Raw genomic sequence first — 23820 nt, 5'->3', positions numbered from 1 at the left:
CGAGCCGGGGAGGGGGGGGTGGATCCAGGGAATGTGGCCGATAGGAGCTTCTTTTCCTCTGTCCTTATCGTGCAGTGTCCAAACTTGCAGGAGAATGCTGCGATGATATTAACAAACTGAGATATCCCACAGCTTCTCTTCTCAACTTCTGGCTCCCAACACAGGTTGCCATCTCTGCCTGGAGGACACCAAAAACGTGGAGAACCGGTTTTTGCACTGTTTGTTTTTCTTTTTAACGGCTAAAATGTTGCACATGGCTTTTGCTGTGTCCTAGTCTACTTTTTTCCCCCCACACATTATCAGCGTGCAACATCCTGCATCTACTATCGCCCTGGCAACCAGACCTCCTTTCCATCAGTCTCCGGCGCTTCATCCCTCACCATCACCATCAGCCTCCGGAGGGGATTCATCAAAACCTTGCTTTTGACGCTCGTCCTCCTTCTTCACAGCTGGCACTACTTTTTAAATTTTTATTTTGTTTTATTTTATTTAAACTGGAAAGGTTCATGTGTCGGAGAAATCTTTTCTCTCAGCACCAAAATGCCCGTGAGACGCGGTCATGTTGCGCTCCAGAACACCTACCTGGACACTATCATCAGGAAATTCGACGAGCAAAGTAAGTACACATTAATTTGATGTATGATCTGAGATGCTGTCAAAGTGCAGATACACTATTGATCTCCATATAAAACGATAATGCCAACAAAAAATGCATATTTTTCCACTTTTGAACATCTTAAATGGCCAGCCTTAAATCATTTTGATAAGTAATGATTGTTAAATACTTTTAATTGATCTGATAAAGGTGACAGCCTGGAACAGGTGTGCCAAGAAAGTGCCAAAAAGAGTTTACCCTCCATTAGAAACATCCAGTATTAAAAGGGGATAATAATCTCAGTCCCTAGGGGGGAAATGGATTTCTGAGAGCTTGTGGGCCAACAGTTAATGGATATTTATGTCAGGAATGTTAATATAGAGCATTATTGCCAAAACAGCATTGGATGTACTTTGAAATTAATTACAGTGATGAATTAACGGGTAAAACCTTGTTATTTTGATGCCAAAGCCTATTTCTTTGTGTTGATTAATTTCACCTATTGGAGTGTTACATCCTTAATTTTTACACATTTTAATTTGTTACTCTTATCAATTTAGACTTATTCATTGCCTGAAAAGGTGGCAATCCTTTTATGTCTCACTGAAAAATCTAATCAGTGATGCTGACAGCTCCCCGCTGCTGCTGTCATGTTTGAGGTGTCTTTGCGCCTGCATGTGTTTGTTTGTGTGCTCACCTGATGCCTAATGTTTTGTTCCATTAGCCTACCTGTTCTACTGGCTGCAAAGAGAGACCACTGCTCACACATTCAGAAAGGGAAAAAAATCAGATGTTGGATTTGATTACTTCTTTTGAACACTTTTTAAATCTCCATTTTACATAAGGATCAAATGTTGTATTGTACACCAGATATTTAAAATTTTTAAGGTTTAATTTCTTGTTTTAAACACCACAAAACACTTAATGTAATGAAATATAATAATAATATATAATTTGCTTTTTAGTCTGCCTTCCAAGTCAGATTTTCCCATTTTTTTGAGACCTACCGCTCCTCTGATATGATTTACCCATTCCCCATTGCCTCCTTGTGCCTCACTATGGACCAATAATGTTGGATGTGTAACGCTGAATATAACTTTGACACCCTGATCAGATTCTGACCAAACATGAGTTTATTCTGATTACGTCTGGGCCAATAATGCTTGACTCTCTGAAGCTCCTTTAATAAAATAACATTATGTAATTCCTCTACTGTATGTCCCTAAGTGTGTGCACGCGCAGTCACATGCACGTGCACAACCAGGTGAGTGCACGTGCCACAGCAGTGCTGCTTAGCAACGGTGTGACGATCAGTGTTTCCGCTCTGAGCCCTAGATAATGACTTTGGACAGGATGTGCTTTCCACCAGAGGAGCTCACCCATTTACTTTAAAGAGAGGGAAGAGTCCCCTGCACTCATCTGTGTGGGAGAGCTGTTCAACCCAGTTCCACCACAGGATAATAAAAGGGCCAGTCAGAGGTTGCAGAGGATATGTATGTACTTTTCTTTCAGCTCATTGAACTCCTCCATTAGCAGAATTCGAACAAAACTGTCCTACTTCACTTTCATGGTAAACAGTGTTTTGGCATTATGTTGCCAATGCCACGTACATTACAACCATCAATAACAGGAATGAGATGGTATATGAGCTTGGAATTACGATTAAGGATTTTTTGTGAGTGCAGACTCAGCATCAACAGTTTGACATCACAGGAAAAACCATTATTGTGGTCCAGTTTCCAGTGGAAGAAGTATTCAGATCCTTTACTGAAGTAAAACCCCCAATACTACAATGTAAAAATACTCAATTACAAGTAGTACTAATGCTTTACAATTCTACTTATATAAGAGTGCAAAAATATTATGAACTAAATGTGCTTAAAAGTACTTCAAAAAACTTGGTGAAAATGTAAATGCAACACATCTGAAATAAAGAAAAAAATAGTGAATAGCCTATACACAGTATATATTATACAGTGGTGGAATGTAACTAAATAGATGATTACCTACTCAAGTCCTTAAGTACAAATTTGAGATAGGCTATGTGTACTCTATTTGCGTTTTTTTTTTTTTTAAATTACCATTTCTATTTCTTTGACTAGTTGACCTTTCAGAGAGAGACACTGTATTTTTTATTAGCATAACAGCCTCAGGGGCCATTGAGTAGGCTATATTTTCCTAATTACACTGAGGGTCTATACTTTGGATTTTGACTCACAAAATAGTGCATTTTTTTACTCAAGTAAAGGATCTGAACAGGCTACTTCCTCCATTACTGGCAGTATAAATAGAGGCAAGAAAATAAAAACAATCCATCATAATAAATAGAAAATAACATAATCTGGCAGTATAATCATGTGGGTAGGTAATTATCAGAAACAGGTGGATGATTCTAGTTTAATTACAAATGTCAGGTAAAAATCTTACAGGCTAATCCTGACAGATTTCAACAGCCTGTGAATTCCCACAAGTTACATTAGCAGGTGTGAGTGACCACAGAGGCTCTTATGTTTAAGAGCCCACCTGCTTCTCTTCAGTCCATTCAGAGAAATTATGACGTTTATAACATGAGTGGCGTGGAGAGCGGGACTTCATTAACTCCACTTCAGGTGATTGTCCAGTGGGGACCAGGCAGGAGATCTGAACAATACCCACTAAAGCGTGTTTGATTAAATCCAGTTGTGTGAGTACCCAGTCAAAATTGAATTAACATCAGAATCAGACTTTTTACATTGATTTTACCATATTTAATGTTACCATAGAAATGCATTGGCATGTAACAAGTGTGCAAAGCTACTGAAAAACTGAAAAAGCTTAAATGAGAGCTAGCTGTTGAGTTAGCCACAGCTAGCCTAGCATAAAGCTAAAGCTAAATCCTCCTACTCTTTCCCACCTGTTTCCTGTAACTGAAGTATTTATTTTAGCGATTCAAAAATGTTACTAATTTTTAATAATTCCGTTTTCATATAAATGAGACAGTATCTTAATCTAACCATTGCAATACACCAACGACAGCTAGATAAATTTGTCCTGCTAAAAGATCATTAGCGAACTGTTGCTAATGTAGCATTAGCTTAACTGGCATCTAATCTCATGCTAAAGTGAAACGTTTTAAGTTTTTTTTTGCTGGTATTACAAAAGGTAAAGTGTAAAATAATATTACAGCAAACACTTTTTACATGGTTTGACTAACCAGCCTCTTAACTTTAACTTTACATTTTTTTGTAATCACCTTCATCTTTTCAAGTTCAATTATTGCTTTTTCCCTATAGAGCACTTAGCAGACAACAGACTCTTTTCTCTTAGTATTTGTTGTAAATGGCTTTTGATAAGGTATTGTCTACAAGTGTGTAAACCACACTGAATACTCAATGATACTTCAATCGTTCGGAGCATTCAGTGCATAAGTTCGTTCCTTGGAGCATTAACTGTGAGCCCTGTCTGAACTGAGGATCTAAAGAAAGCAATTTTGGTTAAATTAAATATGTCACAAACATTATTTTAATTAACTGAAACCTATACAGGTTATCTAGTATCAAATATTTTTATATTTAAAGTTAAATACTTGTTTATAGAAATACTCAACTATAGGACATTTTGAGGATGAACATTGTTCCCAGTTGGTTATTTATTTACTGAGTTACGTCAACCCAAAGTTGCATGTGTCCACTTAGATTTCTTCCCTTTTTAAATTGTAATGTGACACATAATGTCTTTTGCTCTTCAGATCGCAAGTTCTTGATCGCAAACGCCCAGATAAAGAACTGTGGCATCATCTACTGCAACGAAGGCTTCTGCCAGATGTTTGGTTTCGCCAGGGCGGAGATCATGCAGCAGCCCTGTACCTGCCAGTTCTTGGTGGGGCCCGGCACAATGAAGAGCGCCCTGGCCCAGCTGGCACAGGCCCTGCTTGGCTCTGAGGAGCGCAAGGTGGAGATCCTCTACTACGATAAAGAAGGTAAGGAAAGAGGACAACCTCAGATCCCTAGGTAGGCCATCACGTAATCTGTCATGTTGGACAGCTTGACTCTTATGGAGACGCAGTCATCGGCATCACTCATGCTCTGACAAGAAACTCTGATGAGAGATCCTAAACCCATTTCCTCCTATTTTATCCATTTAAAAACATCACGTGTCACTGGTCTCAATTTCTGGCATATGGGTGGAGAAAATTTATGTATAATTGCATCCAGCAGATTATGTTTCCCTGTGTCGTGTGTTAAGGTTTTAGATTTTTTAGAAACAAAAGCTTGTAACAGTTGTTTAAATGTTAAATTATCTGAAATTATATATATCCTTGTTTTACGGAGGTAAAAGTCTATAATCAGAATAAAAATTTCATTTTAAACACCAAGAGCATATAAGGTAAAAAAAAAAATTAAATAAAATAATAAATACTGTTTCTGACTTTGCAGGGCATAGTTTCCCTAGTTTTAAATTAATGCAGATCCAGAAAGAGAACAGTAATTATTGGCATACGGCTTTCAGGAAAATTTAAACATGCCTTGTTTCAGAATGACAACATGCTATTGTTTTCTGGGGAGGACAGCCAATTTAGAGACAAAACATACAGCTGAGGCTAACGGGAATGTCATTAGTTTTGTAAATATATGGTCAACAACCAAAGTATTGGATACATTTTAATGTTGACCTGATGATGGCGCTAGATTAAAAGTTACGGGATTACTTACAACAAGGGATCCATTACAATTCATTCCAATGTGGGCATTAATGTGTCCCAAGTGTTCATGGCAATTCATCTAATAAATGCTGGAAAATGTCACTAAAAGCCAAAAAAAAAAAAAAGAAAAGAAAAAGAGTTCCCCATGTTGAAGTTACGGGAAAAGTTGTGAAATCTCCAAAATCATTAGGACACATTAACTAAGAATAAATAATCTTACCATTTAACTAGTTACATGACCAGGAAGACAATCTGCCTTGTTTTACAAACATGCTGAAGGCTTTTAAAATCATAACACACACTATAAGAAGTCCTGTCACATTTTTGCTGTAAATCAGTCCAAACTGAATAACTTTCAGACTTTCCCCGATTCTACTCATAAAAATCAAACATGAAAAGCACAATTTATCAGGAAGAAAGATCTTGATCTCTCACCACCATGTGTGGCGACCATTCTCAGTTACAGACCACTGCAGACTCACCATGATCTTGAAAATGACCAAATCAGATATTTATAATCAGGCTTTAAATCATGCAGTGTGTTCTTGGCACAAAGTTGCCTCCCCAGCGAGAACAGGCAGGCACACTCAGGATCATAGTCTTAATTTCTTCAGAAGACATGTTCCTATGGAAGCACATTTGTTTTGCCTCTCCTGTTCTGCCATAATGGTTTGTTGGTGCAACCTTAATCCATGCTCTGCTCCCTCCTCAACAATCAACAAAATCAAAACCTCAACCTGTATTTATCTTTGGTGCAAACATTGATTTTTAGAAATGTTACGTACAAACAACAACATAGTTATCACAGTTGGGTATGATAATAGAATTGTAATGAGTGAACACAAAGAAATAACAGACGTTTAAATTTGGCAATCGCGCTTTTAATTGAGCGTCCCCTCCACCTTTCAAAGCTTTGTTTCCTCTTGACTCCCTGACTTTATCTCAATGCCGCCATCAGTCACAGATTGACCAGTGCACGAGTCGGCATTTTGCCTCCTTGATCTCTGTCACCTGTGACTGTTCAGTTCCATTTTCACCTTTTTATCTGTCACTTTCACAGAGGCACTGATGCAGAAACACATCAGACTGAGGACGATTACAGTCATCCACCATAAACACAACTACAGTCACTGTCTACTTGCAGACATGCACGTGTCTTCTGTTACTTTGGACATTTGGGCATGGGGCGTACAGTCTAGATTGCTGTTGTCATGGAAATGCAATCAGCATGCCAGCTCAAAACCACTAAGCATCTATTTGTTTTGTCTCCTGCTTCCAACTGTGCCTCCAGACTGAGCAGGCAGAAAAAATTACGAACAAGTGGACACAATGTGATTCGGCTGCTCTCACATGCTGATTTTTTTTCTAGACTAAATTCTTTTTTTTCTGATTGGATGTGTGACTGGAATTGAATGCAGGAACTGCATGTGTATATAGACATATGGTCCTCTATATGTGCGTGTGTGTTTGTGTGATCTGCCCTCTCCCTCGTGTCTATTTTTAGACCTCGCTGATTGCAGAGTGAAGTTAGACCTGGTGAAATTGTCGCTCATTTGGCCTTTTTTAGCTTTCTGTGTTTGAAATCTATCTTTGCCTTTTCTCATTTAAATCTCTCTCTTTCTCTGTGGTTTCCCCCCCCATGACAGTAAAAGCGTCATAAAAAAAATCAGATGGCTATGGCTGATAGTTCATGAGGGGGTATAGCTCAGTGGTAGAGCATTTGACTGCAGATCAAGAGGTCCCCGGTTCAAATCCGGGTGCCCCCTGCATTCCTATTGAAGCCTCTCTCTCTCTCTATAGGGACATGCAGACCATGCTTAGTGGACATTGTCCCCGTCAAAAGTGAGGAAGGCATCGTCATCATGTTCATCCTCGACTTCCAGGAGCTGATTGATCCGTCTCTGAAGAAGTCAGGCCTCAAGCAGAGAGTCGCCCAAGGATGGATTTACTGTAAAGCCCTTAAAAATAGTCTCACATAGTGGTCAGCATAGACATTTTCAGTCATGGACATCATAAAAATGACCAAATGTTCTCAGTTAGCAGATTTCAGATTCATGCACAAAATGAGTTCCCTGTCTGATTTTGCTAAAAAAAAAAAAATGGGCAAAAGTGTAATATTAACGAGATAGTTGGTATTTTTTTTAAGTGGGGCTTTATGAGATACTTATGTATAGTAGGTGTATTACATACAGTAGCTGGCAGAAGGTGTGCTCCTGGTTTTTTAGAAACAGATATGGTGCGCACTCCACAGGGGTTGATATCAAAACATACATCAGCCACTTTGAAAAAAGGCCTACCTAAAAATATTTCGAGTATTTTCACTGCTTTACCTCACCGTCACACAGCCTTTTACTTTGGCACTACATTTTTCATTCACCACAGCTCAGCTATTTGGGTGAGAAAGTGCTGTTAGTCGCTGTTATGTGATCCAACTAAAACCAAATTTCATAGTGAAAACATTCAGTACAGCATCCACTTGTAATTTTTAGGTAGTTTTTTTGTGGCTAAAGTGGCTAAAACACATTTTGATATCAACCTGTCTATACTGCTGAGCTGTAACCCTGTCTGTTTCTGCAAACTGGGAGCGTGCCGACCACCAGCTACTGTATGTAATTACACTGACTATATATAAGTATCTCATACAGCCTCACTTCAAAAGCCTGAACTATCCCTTTAAATAATTTCATATGAACTTAAGTTTTAGAGGATAAAAGTTTGATAAGACCTGAGCTGAACAGACTTCTCCACTTAGGTCAAAATCGCAGACTGAAGATGAGGCTGCCGGTGCTGCGGTCCATGCGACGACCTTCGCTCTCCAAAGATCAGTTTGAAGGAGTGGTAGTGGACTACCTGCAGGTGAGGTGGCCCACACACACACACACACACACGCACACACTCACAACACACACAACAGATGATACAATGCAGTATGCTATGCTTATTACAGTTTATGCTTCACATTCTACTGTAGTATGTACAGACATGACAGAAGCCATAACAATAGTTCTACATATTTGCATTAAACAGCCTTTGTAATAACAGTATATTTGAATTTGCGGACAAAACATCATGCTTGCGTACAGAGCACAAGACAAAAAATCATTCTGCACTCAAATTATTTATAGTCAACAAGCTCTTTTGGGTAAAGCCTTTCACAGCTGAAGTTTGAAGTTCAAGTACTGATTACTCAGACCAAGTCAAAGGGAAGAATGAGGGGAAAAAAGCCAGTTGTTGAGTTTGCCTGTTTTTTCTCAGTCTCCCCTTACTTCTGTTTACAGTTCTCTTTATATTTTGATGAATGACTTCTTGTGTAAAGCCATTTCCTGACAGTATGTATACCTGACACCGGAACTGTATTTGGCCATGTCAGGCTAGTTTACACATAGGCCTTTTTTGGCAGGGATGAAATGTTTTGTGAGCTTAAAGTTTTATCTGCAAAATGACACAATGTAAGGACAAAAAAAGTTCTGTTTGAAATTCTGAACCTGCAGACTGGTAGTCTTCTTCTAAGAAATACTCATAGCGTGCATATTTTAAAGAAATGATTTACACCCCAAGACATGTACTCCTGCTCTCTGTCCTTGACAGCCCAACAGCGAGGAAGTCCCCCTCAAAGAGTTTCGGATCCCGTCCAAGGAGAGCTGCATGCAGTCTGAGACAGAAGCTCTGATAGAACAGGACCTGGACCCTCCCTCCCCTGCAGCCCAACCCTCCACCAAGAGGCGCTCCTTGCTGACAGACCGCCTGGACCCCGGCAACGCTTTCCCCAGGGGGACATTACCTCGGAGCTGTTCTCGGGACAGCGTCCGCAGTCTCCGACGTGCCTCGTCATTAGACGATATTGATGGAATGAGGTCCGAATGGAGCAGTCGACCTGGAGACCCCCGAACCAACAGCAGTGAGTGTCTGACTGGCACACTGCAAGCGTCTCAGAGGGAATTTTATTTAATATACAGAATTAATAGTAGTATTATTACAGGAGGAAAACACAGCTGTATTTGTCTCAGCGAGAAAATATTGTCACAGTACACAATATCATCATATTAGTGAAATATTATATCTATGAGCATTTAATTTTATACAGTTAAACTTTTGACAATCGGAATACACCAAGCATGCAACATTACATTATTATTATTTCATATATGTCTTTATTTATTTGATGATGACATAATTAGACAAAAATTGATAATACTGAATTACTGCCAGTCCGAGCCTCTTGTGTAATATTAGTTAGAAACATAATATATTAACAAAGGCACATGTCATATTTTAACATAATTAAGATACTTTTTAATTACTGTGGATACAAACAACAGACCTAATGACAGATTAAATTATTTAAAATGTGTAATCTTACTTGTAATACAGAACATAATTGACAATGTATTTTTCATCAACTTGTCTGAATAAAAATTGGGTCTATGTTGTTAAAAAAAAGTGACAACATGGTTTGAGACAGTAAAGCAAAACATTAAATTAAACAGAAAATTACGCACGCACATCACCTGTGAAATTGTTATATTCTGGTTTATTTTTATTTCTCAGCAAAGAGACATTTGTTTAAAACTGATCATTTTAAAATAAACAAAAACAGCTCACAGCATTTTTCTTACAGAGATCCACTAAAACAGTCTTTACTTTGCTATCAGACCAGAAAAGACAGAAATAGAGAGATCAAAGATCACAGCTCTCCATCATCCATAACACAGAGAGCGTCGCTCTGAGCACGTGCAGCCCGCTGATGGTTGTTCCAGCAGAGGGATACAAATCAATCCCTCTGTCACTGTGTGTGAGTGTTTCTGATTGTGTGTGGGTTTGTGGTCCATTTGTGGTAAAATTGGACATCACTGAACATATGTCCCCCTCTTCTCTGGGGGGAAGTATTTTGTAAGGAAACTATTTCTTGTGCCTTTTTCAATCTTACTCTGGACTCCCACGTCACTCATATTTTCTTTCATTTTCACTTTCATTGCATGTCCATCTGTATCTTTGGGGCTCAGGGAAATGCAGTGTGTCCTGATTCTTCTCATGAGGGAAAGAAAGAGTGGATGAAGAAAAGCATTTTCTTTCTAAAAGCATTTGATAATGATTTGACCTTCAAACCTGAACACTTTTAGATTCAGATGTGCATCATAGTGAAATTTCTTTGTCATTCAAATGAATCTCCTGATATTAGTTTTCTGCTCTTGTTTCCTTTTTCACATTTCACCACCATTCATTTATTATTTTCCTTGATTTGCTTTTGAGTCTCAATTGCTGATGTTGCTGCTCTCTGCTGCAGATCTGAAGCCCAACGCTCTGAACTCCACATCTGACTCGGACCTGATGAGGCATAGGACCATCGGCCGAATCCCTCAGGTTACTCTCACCTTTGGCTCAGACCGGATGAGACCTCCTTCACCCACTGAGATTGAAATCATTGCACCCAGCAAGATTAAAGACCGAACGCAGAATGTCACAGAGAAAGTGACTCACGTCACTCAGGTAAGACGAGTCCTTTAAATCTCATTTTCTGTCTGTCTTTGCACTTCATTGTTATTTCACACATACTTTAATCATGCCCTAGGTAAAGTTACTAGGGGTGCTAAATTTGGCATTCCCAGTTGTTGGATGCTTACACATGTTTATTTATAAATTAAAGATTGTACTACTTACGCATTCATTCTTATTTCGTTCAATTAAAAGAGGTATGACTTTCCTTATGTCTTTATTTAATGGTTACACTGTGAGAACAGTTATTAGTGCTTGCTGTCTTATTTTCCAGTTTTTAAATAACTTGTCTGTGAGCTGAAAGACTGGCTGTAATTAAAGACAGATCAGTGTTCAATGTTCTTTTCATCATTTTTGCTTGATGAAAAGTTAATAATGGATGTGCCTGTGCCCACAGACTGACCGTTAAAGTCAGCTGAAACCAGACTTTACTGAACATGAGTTATTTTTCTTGTTATAATAATAATAATACTGCGAGGTGACATAATTCTATTTTAGTAAGGGCAGTTTTATTACAGTGAACAATAATTTTTAGTGCTGGATAAAGACGAATAGTGGAAATGTCTTTGACAATTAGCCCCTATCGTGATGTGTGCATTTATGGGGTAGGGATGCAATGGTTAATGTAGGAATATTACTCTGCTGGAGTCTCCACACTGGTGGTGAAAGTGTAGAGAGTTGGTTTCGGGTCATGCCTGTTTGTCCTGAAATGAAACTGACATCAGCAGAGAGGAAAATGATTTTGGAATTTGATTGTAGCAGAGTGTGGTTGGGTTCATTTAAAGTGATGCCCATAGTCAGCTGATGGATTAGAAGCTGGAGAGTAGGGAAGAGATTTGTGAATGAAATGAGAGCACAGAGAGTCTTCTGGATGCCCACTGCTCTGACATTAACGTGAAGAATTTTAGAAATGTCTCAAACTATTTGATGATTTTTATTTATTTATTGCTTTTTCGGATGGATGTTTTTTTTTTTTGCTTTTTTTTGCAGTGTAGGATTAATGTTTTTGGATAACTTTCAGTCAAGTTAAACCTCATTAAGAGGTAACAGAGTTTCAAAATAGCTTTGTCTGACAGCTGTTTAGCAGTAAAGATTTGTCCCATCCACCCATTGTCTCTTCACAGGGATAGTTTGGACAAGCATGTCTTTAAATGTTTACTGCTTTTGGCTCACTGAAGATGCCAAAAGACATCTGCAGTTGCAGGGTAAGAGTGTGAAAGAAATATCTCACCTCAGGTGTGACATCTATGGCACCAGCAGCATAACACTCTCATCAGCCAACTGTCATCACAGCACAGTGTGTCAGAGTGCATTCTGGCACGCTTCTACTTCATACACACCAGTGGAGGAAGAACCACAATGGAGAAATATTCCAATACAAGTTAAGTTCCTGATTTTAAAATTTGTGAATGGGTGCTACCCAAAGTGTTACATTCAGAAAATTGGAGATAATAAAATAATTAAGAGTAGGTCAATTAATTAGATCAACTGAAGCATTAGAAAAAAAAAATCTAAAAACCCCTCAGTTCATGATAAAAAGCCATTAGGTTTTAGTATGGCTGGGTGATATGGAGAAAATAAAATATCACAATATTTTTTTTTTTTTTTTTTTACCAAAAATCTTAACATCAATATTGGAACAATTTGTAGGGTTGACTATTGGTGCCTTCACAAAATGCACAATGAGATTTTTGATAAATAATTATCAGTAATGTGGGTAAAGGCAATTAATAGAGCAGCTAGAACAGTCTGGTGAGTTCAGAAAATTACATCATTGAACTGTAATTTAGCCTTTAAAAACAGGAAAAGGCAGCATTTACAATATTATGATATCTAAAATCTAAGATGATATCTAGTCTTGTATCGCAATAGCAATATATAATTATTATATAGCCCAGTCCGAGGCAAATTTCTCTCTTATTTTTAATATCTACAATTTATTCATAATCTGATGGAACTCATTAAATTCTTTGATTCACCAATGTTTATTTATTTTATCATATATTTACATTTAGGCAATTATATGTTTTAGAGTAAATACAGTAATTGGATTATTCAATTTTGGGGCTAAAGAAGTTGCTGCATGATGTCTTTTCGAGGTGAAGCACACTTATGAAATTTTATTTTTCTAAATGTTTGCATATTTTATAACCTTATCTTATGCTGAATATCAAATCTGAATCTAAAAAGTAATCCTTAACTGGAGCTGTTGGATAAATGTTATGAAACACTAACCACACGAAATTTAATGAAGAAAAAGTACAGAAACTGGCTGTAATATAAGCTGGTAAAAATCAAAGAATTAGCACCTCAATATTATAAGTACTCGAGGGGACTTTTTCACATTACAACCACATAACACACACACACACACACACGCACACACACTCACACACACTCACATAGACAAAATGTAATGGACTGGCCTGTTTGGTGCAGGATTGAGCCGGCTGTCGGATGCTGTGGGGCTCCCTCAGTGCAGCACATTAACCCAGTTTATCTGAGGGGCTTCCACAGCGGTCAGTTGACTGTCTTTCCATCCAACCTCAGCCAAAGAGGAAGTGTTTTTGCACAGTTTGTTTGGCTTTTGGTTTTGTCATTTTGTAGGATAGCCCCAAAAAACTGCCAACAGATTTCAAAGACGTGATAAATTGGGCAATCAGTCATGGTGGAACAAGTGATGTTTTGTCACCATGAGGTCATTTGTAAAACACTTTACATTTAGGTTCATAACTCCAAGAGCATTTTACAAAAAGCAGATAGACCTTTTTCACAGCAGACATTTTGACATGTCATAGAAGGTAAAGCAGAGGTGTATTTATTAACATCTATGATAGCTACTGGCTCACTGGATAGTGGCACACTTACTGGAACTGAATCATTGTTAATGTTATCACTGTCACCTGTGCTTTTCCTACTGTGACAAATCAGATTGTGAAAAAGGTCCATTGTCTGACGTTGTTAGTCTGTCCACTTCTCCAGCCTACTACTACTCTATGACTACTCTAGGCCCCTTCATTGCCATTTTCCATCCTTCCACCAGATGTCCTCTGACTTGCCCTCCTTTACCCGTCACCTGACTGCCCGACCTGTCTACATACATCTGTTCTCACTCCCCTCATCTGCTCTACAGTTGCCATTCATTAATGCCAGAACATCAAAGTTGCCATGTACTTCATGTCTTTATACTCAAGGCAACCGAACCTGACCCAGACTTAGACCCTTTACCTGCCTGCCCTCTCTCTTTGCTTCTTTCCTGCTGTCTTATCACAATTTCTGTTTGGACTTTTTGGACTTGCCAGCCATCCCCATTAGCTCAGAATGTAGTTCAGATACCTTAATTCTTTAAAGCATCCCTTTGACTTGTTGGTTCAAGATGAGTAAATAACTACAGGCCATGCAGTCTTCCCTCAAATTTTATATACAATATATAAGCTTGTACCTTGTGAAAAGTTTCTGTATGTTTCTTTTATTTGATGAATGTTCCTGTAAATGAAATTTCAATGTCATGAAGGTTTAGGTGTTTTTACATAAACTGTCACAGCAATTGAGCACAATGTGCAGACAATACCATATTTAGATAATAATAACTCCTAAATCTTTATTTATTTAATGTTTATTTAAAAGGGACACAGCACAGAAGTTAGCAGGACTGCTAAGTTTTCCTTTGGCAGGTTGCAGACAATAGACATAAGTAAAGAAAAAGAAAATAAAGCAAGAGAGGATAAAAAAATGAATACAACAATTCACAAAGAGGATAAAAGTGCAGTAACAGTAGCAATGTAGACTGTATGGCATAAAGTGCATGGTATTTGATGGCACTTAAACTGTAGACACAGAACAGATTATGAAGGCCATAACTCAGTTTTCATGTGTCTGAGTAACTTTAAATATTAAACCCCAGACAAGATTTAGGTGTTCTCCAGGAATAACTGCCTTAATAGGATATTCTGCATGACTGGCTATCACTATGTGTATTTTAATAAAGTTCTGAAGGAAAATTGTGAATGTAAGTGCTCTCTGGTTTCACGTCTGCATATGTTTTTTTTAAAAATAGTTTTACACTTATAGAGGATGTACATTGAAGGAAAAAATATACATGCATAATGTAAGCATTAGACTTGCATAGCTTCTGATGGTGTATCTATTTATTATTAATGGCTCCTAAATTTGCATGCAATTTGCACAGTGCAATAACCCTATGTGATTGCTGCTGCTGCGGTGATAGTGAGATCTCACTTCTTCAAGTGGTATCGACAACCGGCCGCGGAGGCAACGCGGCTTCTGTGGCCCTGGGAAAACTGACAGGATGAACAGAAGGCCTCCAAAAATGCCTGGCAGAACACTTAACTTGTTATCTTGAGTCTGACGTCATGTAATTCGAGTTTGGATGAAGAGAGTTCTTCTGCGTTAGCATGGCAGTGGAGTGGCAAGAGGGTTTGTCTTACTTTGAATGTTTCTGAGAGAAAGCAGAGAACAGTTATTACAGCTATCTGTCTCTGGTATGTGTCCTGCAGACAGACCACACATGACCTTCCTCAGCTCGTCTTCATCATATTTAGTCTAAAACTGTATCTGCAAATCTTGTTTTTAGTCAAAACAAGGGGCTGGAATATTTTCACTTGTGTGTGAATCAGCTTTTTTCAGTAACTGTTTTATATCATATTTTATGAATTAACTCTTGTGGTAATATATGAATCTCCTCCATTTTAACAGAATTTCTTGGTATTTTTGTATATTTGTCGCTTCAACCATGGTGGCTGTCTCTCTCACATTTACATTTTCTCATTCCAACAAACCAAAAACATTTTTAAAAATTTTAAACTTTAATTATCCAACTATACACTCAATAAGCATTGTTTACATTATTCACTATGAAGGTAACAAAACAACCATTTGTTTTAAAAATGTGTATGTAAATGTTAATTGTTTAATATGGTAGTTATGGGCGTGTTTTATTCAGAGCCTGAGGTAATGATGTATCTGCTGTATGTCATGTCGGTATAGATGGTATATGCGGCACAGAGAACAACGGCACTCAGTGTTGAATGTGTAAGGATGTATTTTTGGAGATTGTGTGTGTGTGTGTGTGGGGGGCTCACAGACTGTCTGTGAAGCTGTCTGTTCGGGGTGAGATGTTATGAAAGCGAGTAAAAAAGGGCGACGGCTATTTGGCTATTGAGCGGCACTCGGTGGCTTGACGCTGATGCCGCTGACCTTGGCCTCTGGAGCTAATGGAAGTGGAGGGCACGCTCTCTGCGCATCTGTCAAACCTCCAACTGCCCTAAAAAAATCACACTGCTGTCCCCTCTAACCGCCTTCATGCTGGTGGCAGTTTGCGCAGTTGTCCTTTTAAAACAGCTTGAGTTGACTCGCTGCAGTCGCATCATCGTCATGGGGTCACAGATAAATGTGAAGCCCTGAAGGTCAGGTTTAAGGTCACATTAATCATTTATGTTGTCATGTGGGGGGAAAAACTCAAAGTGGTCAATAACCACACCAAGCACAAGTATTTGTAAAGAATTATCAGGGTTTTTTTTTCATCTAACTAAATCTATAAGCAGATGTTACCTTTACTTTTTGATATGCCGTTATACAATAAAATTGTTCATTATTCCGCCTTTATAATTGGATTTCGATTGGCACCTTACAAAAAGGGAAATGAAGGCTGTCATTGATCCTTGCCCATATTGATTGGTCTGCATAACATGAAGCACACAGTGTGATTGGCTAGACTGTAGCTTGTGAAAGACTGGTGACTGGAGAAAAGGCTGGCACATTCTCACTAGCGTGTGTGAGATAGAGTGTTTTGGGAAAGCAGAAGTGTGTTTATGTGGTGCCCCCTGGCTTTAGAATTAGCTTACAGCAGGAGACAATGGAGATTCTCAGTTTTAATTCTATTTGTATTTCAAAGATGGCATTATGGTGTTCAAATTTTGGGGGCAGAAACTTGTGCACAGTCAAACTGTATCAGTTGAAAAGTTTTGTATTCACAAAGTCTTATGATCTGATCAAATACTGTCTGCATTAAGGCAAAAAAAAAAAAAAGGTTGTGTCTGGTTTCTTGAAATGCAATCAGTTAAATAAATTAGCCACGGGACTTGAGAAAAATGTCAAATAACTCATAAAAAAATGTTTAAACCTGCATGACAATACCACAATATTACAGACAGTGTGGCTTAAAGGGAAATTTCACCCCCAAGTCAAAAACACATTAGTCCTCCTACTTGTAGTGTTATTTGTCAGTCTAGATTGCTTTGGTGTTGTTGCCAAAAAAATACATTTGAAAAAGTCGACTCTCTTTCCCTCTTTCCAGAAATCATGACCCTGTAACTGAAGATAATCCACAGACCTTGTTTTGAGCAGTTTCATGAAAGAACTATTTTGTTTCTACCGAACTACACTTGCCAACCATATCAACACACAGAGGGATGCGTGTGCATCTTATTTTAGCACCAGAAGCTGAGTGCCATTTAGTTCCCTTATATTGGAGAGAAGGCAGACATCTGTAACACTCAGCAACTCACACCAAAACAATTTAAATTGATAAATAGCACGACAGGTGAAAGGAAACGTGTAGTTTTGAATTTGGGGTGGACACTCACTTTCAAAACTCAGTATATTGAGTTCTGTATATATTTAATTTGCCTCTTTTTGAAACAACAATACCCAGAATGATTTTTAGTTGATTATAGAACATCACATGACCTCAGAAACAGCACATGAATTTTAATGCACCCATGTATGTCAGCATAAAGGCTATAACTCAAAGAGCATTATGCAAAACAATACAAACACAAAATTAATAGACATGGTTCAAACACAATTGCATGAAAATAGAGATATAAATATTTGCATAATTATTTCTCAATTCCCTAACCATAAATCGGGCTGCCTGTAAAGAATATACAGTGGAGTGCTAAAGGAGAGCTACTTTGGCTTTTCGCAGTGCTTTGTTTGTTGAGCATCAGCGGAGGAGACAGACTTCATTCATAGAGCCACTGGATAATTTTTTCATGTTTAAAGGAGGATCCCACAGTGAGGGCTGGGCTACAGGGAGGGAGGAGAGAGCAGCAGGGAGGGAGATACAGATGGATGGATAGGGGTTTCCTCCCTCTCTCTCTCCCTCTCTTGCAGTCTCTTAGTCTTCTCCTGCTGATTACCCTGTGGTGCGCTCCAGCATGAGCTTCAAGCATAAACTGCAGCCTGTGAGTACCTCAGCCTTCCTGGGTCTCTCAAGCTCCCAGTGTCCTCCGCAAACTCTGCCTTTACTTTTTCAGCTCCACTTCCCTGTTTGTTGTACCCTCTCCTCCTCTTCCTCCCTCTCTTTGTCTTTATTCTGCACCTCGCTCTTCCCGCTTACCTACTGTAGCTCCACAGGTGAGCAACACCAGCGTTATCCAGAGAAGCTGATGCCATGTGACCTTGGTATGACAAGGTCTGGTCTGTCTGTTTGCAGTTTGCACATTTTTTTGCACAGAATCTCTCAGCTTTTATACAATGTTGTTTTTGAGTTGCTCCTGTTGTGAGTCTGTTGAAAGGGTTTTAAGTACAGAAATAGGTGCTGTGTTGATGTTAATAGTGGAATCAAACAGGATGGGGAAGGTGCACTGGTTGAAAAATTTGCAAGAAGAAAACAATAACTGAAATTAGTTACATGTGAAAGATTTATTACTTTGCATTGTAACTTTTTTAAACAGTAAGGATAGGATTTTATGTTTTATCGCAGATAAACTATAATCCACAGTATGTGAATATTTCATGTCCAAGCTGTCCTTTCAAATTTTAATGCCATAAAACTAGCAATTTCATTTATATCACACTGGCTTTTATGATTTACATCATTTATATCCTGTTTTGTCTTTAAGCTTCCCTTGTACATCACACTCCACTGTTTTTTTGTTTGTTTAATATATGTGGAAATTCATAAATAGTGCACTGATGCTGTATTAATTATAACGTCCGTGTAGCAACACAGAGCGGTTGCGTGCGAACTGGTGGTGGCCGTTGTTCTCTGGCCGTCATTATGAAACAGGGCCGTGTACAACGTCAATAACTTAGCATTTCTTGGATGAGTGAACTTTTGCTCATGTGTTTACATTCTCATTACTGTGTTGTCTTTTCACATCTGTGCAGCTCCTGTGGTCAGTCGCTGCTGACACACAAAGGAGTGCCAGAGGTTGTTGTGTTCAGTGAATATTGTGTTGTTTCCCACCTTTTACAAATACTGCACGCTGTCTATTAGTTATAAAAACACAGATGGAGCCAGAGCAGAAGCCAAGATGCCTTCAGTCACTAAATCCCACTGTGTGCTATAATGAAACACTATACAAACCTTGGTAAATTCAAAGATCTAACTTTGTATTTCCCTCCTGTTCTTTTGACCAAATATGGCCATGGACACATATAGTATCTTTCTCAATGTAATGTATCCTTAAGAGGCAATTGACTTTGACTATTTCTGACCACTGTTTACATTTAAACTAGGAAAGAGGAAAGAAACAACTTCTAAAAATCCAAGGAAATACAATGCTAGACTTTACTTACTGGTTCTTGTATGTGTTTGTCGCTGAACGCTGCAGCTCCTCGTCAAACACGTTTTGCTTCTTTTGTCACGGTGTCTATGACCATAATTATGCAAACCAAAATGCAAAAGAGGGTCTAACCACTGGATGGTTTGTGTGGAGATGGAAGGCCAGCAGTTCACTTAAAGCATTTTGAATATGGCCTAGTTATGAGAGAGCTTTTTCACACCAGCAATCACTTTTAAATCAGCCACATGGTGTCCTGACTATGCAGAATTAACTAAAATCACTCCTCTGCATGGTTTCCAATCAATGCAGGCACTTATTGTGGCCCGCAATCGATCAGAACATTGGTAGAAGGGGTCACATGGTCTCAATAAAATGGTGATCATGTGGTGCAACAGAGGCAGGTGAGGCCACAGTGGGCTCTTTAAAAACAGCACTTAGTGATTTGACTTAGCAAAGAGCCTGCAGAGAGCGGACAGAGCTACACTGTTAGAGGTGATTTTGTGATTTTTGTAGAAGTTTGTAGTTTTTCTGCATGAAAGTGATGCAGGAGAGTGGATGGCCGCTACACAGCAGGCAGGCAGGGCTGCAGAGGGTTTGGAGGAGTTTCCTCCTCTGCTGCTGTGGTCGACACCAGGATGAGAACCTGGACATGGAGGCCCTAATTGTCGTACCGGTCAGTGGGAAATAAATACTTATCTTTTGACCCGTTCACAGTTAACTTATTGTTTTGTGTTAGTCTGCCTGTTAATGCAGTTTGACAACTCACTTAGGGAGTGGTGGTATCACTGGATGGGGATCTGTGAATTGATGTTTTTTGAATCACTAAAGGCTGGGGTTGGTTCTGTCCATTTAGCCGCTTTACAAATTCTGCCTTTTTGAAACTGCATTTTAAATGATGGCATATTGCGACTTTTCTCCTGCCAAATCTTGTGAGAGTCTTTTTGAGGAAGTAGTCACTTACCTCTCACACACAGAATTAACAACTCCTTTACTGTGTAAATATTCTGGAGTCAGTCAGGATATTTTTGTTTCCTCACAATCAAGTGAAGTGACAGTCGTGTTGCTATGTTGAGGACAACAACTTAACTGCTAGTGCTTGGTTTGGCTTAGCCCATGTCTTATTTTTTTAAGAGAAGGCTGTGTGTCAGTGCTCACATGGGGATTTACTTTTTAAGTTGTGGGTGTACTCTGTTATCTGTACTGATCTAGACAAATTTCTAATATGACTTAAGACAAACTACTGCTAGCAGTGCATGAAGCTGGCCGCTATTTACCAGTATGCAGTCCCGGCACTTCTACATTTTACTAACAAGCTGCTCCCTAAAGCCTAAGCCTAACCACTCAACAACTCACAAAACTCAACGATTTTTTTTAGAGTCGGGTACTGGGCCACAGAATCTGACGGGTCACTGATTTCGATGTTACACGAGTACTCTTTTCTGGTTTCATATCAGGTTCTCTGGGCGGATCATACTGATCCTAAATAAATGACATTATCCAGGGACCACTGGAGGCACTACATAGGCTATCCAGGGGGCACTATGTGATGCTAACATGTTCTTCCTTCTTTTTCTATGCTGGCAGCTAGTCTAGTCTTTAACCGGGTTTAACAAGGATAATGATACTGATAATGGTGAATACAATTTAAGTAAATGGTAAATAAATTAAATAATCTAATCTCAACTTTTTGCTACAAAGTTACTTTTATGCTTTGGGATAATGTTATTATCTTGCTCTCTCTCATTATAGTGTTTTATTAAGTGTTAAGCAGTGTGCTCTTTCCATGTTTTCATCTCCTCACAGATAAAACAACCAATGGACAAACCTACAGAACACCTCTTAGCTCTCAGCTCAGCCCCTATGAAGTACACACTATCCCACGAGTCACACTGTCCTACCTCCATTATTAGTGAACTTCTTGCTATACTGTCCCTCTTTCTTTAGGTGTTGTCCCTCGGTGCTGACGTGCTGCCAGAGTACAAGCTCCAGGCCCCACGCATCCATAAATGGACCATCCTTCACTACAGCCCCTTCAAAGCGGTATGGGACTGGATCATCCTGCTGCTGGTGATCTACACCGCCATCTTCACTCCGTACTCGGCTGCCTTCCTTCTCAATGAGGTGGAGGAAGAGCGGAGAAGAACCTGTGGTTACACCTGCAACCCGCTCAATGTGGTGGACCTGGTGGTGGATGTCATGTTCATCATTGACATCCTCATCAACTTCAGGACCACCTACGTTAATCACAACGATGAGGTGGTGAGCCACCCGGGACGCATTGCACAGCACTACTTCAAAGGCTGGTTCCTCATCGACATCGTGGCTGCCATCCCCTTCGATCTGCTCATATTCCGCTCTGGCTCTGAGGAGGTGAGAAAGACATCAAACATCAAACATTTTACTTTACTTACTCCCAGTGTTGTCTGACAAAGATACATTTTTCACAAGAGACAAAAGGTTAAACATCGTAATTGCTCCCTATGTGTAATCATGGCTCTGTTTCATTTACACATCTCAGTAAGTCATGCCAGTGAGCAAGCTAGATAAAACCAGCCATTAGTTATATTGTCACTTACATCTGTCTTTTCCTGCCACATGTCTGCTGTGAAAAAGCTTTCTTGGTATTTGACAGGTATTCAGCACTATGGTTTTAAGGTGTTTATGACGCATACCACAAAACTAGAGAAGTATCTTAAGTAGAGTTGTTTCAGTACTGACACCAGTATCTGAAATGCCTCTAATACTTCCTAAATGACTGGATTGGGTATTGGCGTACTTAACTTCTGTTGTAGAGCTGCGAAGAAGAATTGATTTCTGGTAAAATAGTGTAACATTAGCTGTTAGAGAAATACTGGGTTTTACTCAAGGTTTGACCTGAGCCATGTCATACAATAATAAAGTCTATCATTTCTCATTTATAGAGGGTTATTAATATATAGTTTTTTTGTTGTTGTTTTTTTTAAAAGAATTGTTATCGATACTCTCTATTAGCCAATACGCAAGGTATGAAAATGGGTATCAGAAGAAAAAAAAGGTATTGGAACATCTCTAGTCATCTGTTAGAGTCCATTTTTAAACATTATTGTATGTCATTGTCATCCCCATCTCTCTCCCTTTGTTTTATGTCTCCATCTCCACTGTCCCTACCAATGAAGACATAAATAACAAGCAGACAGAAAAATTACAGTACCATAGTAGATAACAAGGATAGAATATCCAGTGAATACGTTTCAGCTTTTCCAGAGGGAGCAATGAAAGAAACTAAGAAACCCCTTTGAGTTACAGATGCAAGTGGAACAGAGACATTAAATCATCCCCGAAACATTTAAAGTTTGATCAAGAAAGAAAGGTTGCATGCTTTTTTGCTGAGACTTCAACCATGTTTGGACGAGCACTTCACTCACCAACTGGAAAAATATGTCAGCTATTCTGACAATGTCAGATCTCCTTCATACTGTTGACTAAAATTGGTTATTGAATTATTTCATGCAGTTGCAGAACCATTGTTGGATCTAGATATACAACAACTACTCTAAACAGTTTGCAACATTAAGAATTTTGAGATTTAGTGAATCCATTTGTTATCTAAACATCTTTGCAAAGTTCAGATTGGTCCAACATTCAGGTCGCAGGTTTGCCTGGCTGGAAGCATTTCACAGACAGTGTGCAGACTTTGTTCAGTGTTTTTGAGACTGTAAGATGTAGTGGTGGTTGGGTGTAGGAGATTAAGTGTCAGCTCATCATAGTCTGTGTGTATGTATGTCAGTTTCTTGCACCATGTCAGTCTCAAGTTGTCTGAATCTCAGTGATTGATGTTGCTGGTTTGAGCATATTTTACACTGACACAAAAAGCTGCTAATATCTCTAAACATAAAGTCGCCCCTCTCTCTCTCTCTCTCTCTCTCTCTCTCTCTCTCTCTCTCTCTCTCTCTCTCTCTCTCCCTCCACCAGCCTCAGACAACCACTCTGATTGGATTACTGAAAACAGCCAGACTGCTGAGGTTGGTACGAGTTGCCAGGAAGTTGGACCGCTACTCAGAATATGGAGCTGCGGTCCTTTTCCTCCTAATGTGCACCTTTGCCCTCATCGCTCATTGGCTGGCCTGTATCTGGTATGCCATCGGCAACGTGGAGCGCACCGGCTCTGCCCGCATCGGAGGAATGAAGATCGGCTGGCTGGACAACCTGGCTGACCAGATTGGTAAACAGTATAATGACAGTGACGCAGCCTCGGGCCCCTCCATCAAGGACAAGTATGTTACGGCCCTGTACTTCACCTTCAGCAGCCTGACCAGTGTTGGATTTGGGAACGTCTCACCCAACACCAACCCAGAGAAGATCTTCTCCATCTGTGTCATGCTCATTGGCTGTAAGTAGAGTGGCAGTGAGTCTGAAAGAGCACCCGCTTGAACAAATAAAATACTAATGGTTTTAAGGCAGCGATAGGTAACTGTTAATGCGTGAAAACCACGGTTACCACGGTTTTAAATTCTGATTGTTGCATTTTTTTGTGATTT

At 39.2% G+C, this 23820-nt stretch overlaps 1 protein-coding gene and 1 non-coding gene across 2 annotated transcripts in view; both read left to right on the top strand.

Annotated features, from left to right (window-relative positions):
* Window positions 1–23820, top strand: part of kcnh6a (potassium voltage-gated channel, subfamily H (eag-related), member 6a) — a 34647-nt gene continuing 10827 nt past the window's right edge. The window contains exons 1-8 of the mRNA XM_042505260.2: window positions 1–616; window positions 4323–4553; window positions 7077–7226; window positions 8029–8132; window positions 8865–9174; window positions 10561–10763; window positions 21248–21673; window positions 23255–23672. Coding sequence (XP_042361194.1) covers window positions 541–616; window positions 4323–4553; window positions 7077–7226; window positions 8029–8132; window positions 8865–9174; window positions 10561–10763; window positions 21248–21673; window positions 23255–23672 — 1918 coding nt within the window. The 5' untranslated portion in view covers window positions 1–540. The remainder of the gene's footprint in view (window positions 617–4322; window positions 4554–7076; window positions 7227–8028; window positions 8133–8864; window positions 9175–10560; window positions 10764–21247; window positions 21674–23254; window positions 23673–23820) is intronic.
* trnac-gca (transfer RNA cysteine (anticodon GCA)) lies at window positions 6971–7042 on the top strand. Its single transcript has one exon. It is a non-coding gene; the product is annotated as a tRNA-Cys (tRNA).

The sequence above is a fragment of the Plectropomus leopardus genome, chromosome 18, assembly GCF_026936395.1.
Source record: "Plectropomus leopardus strain MGB_pleo_1.0 chromosome 18, ASM2693639v1, whole genome shotgun sequence".
Taxonomy (NCBI): Eukaryota; Metazoa; Chordata; class Actinopteri; order Perciformes; family Serranidae; genus Plectropomus; species Plectropomus leopardus.
This window is presented reverse-complemented; position numbering and strand designations above follow the sequence as displayed.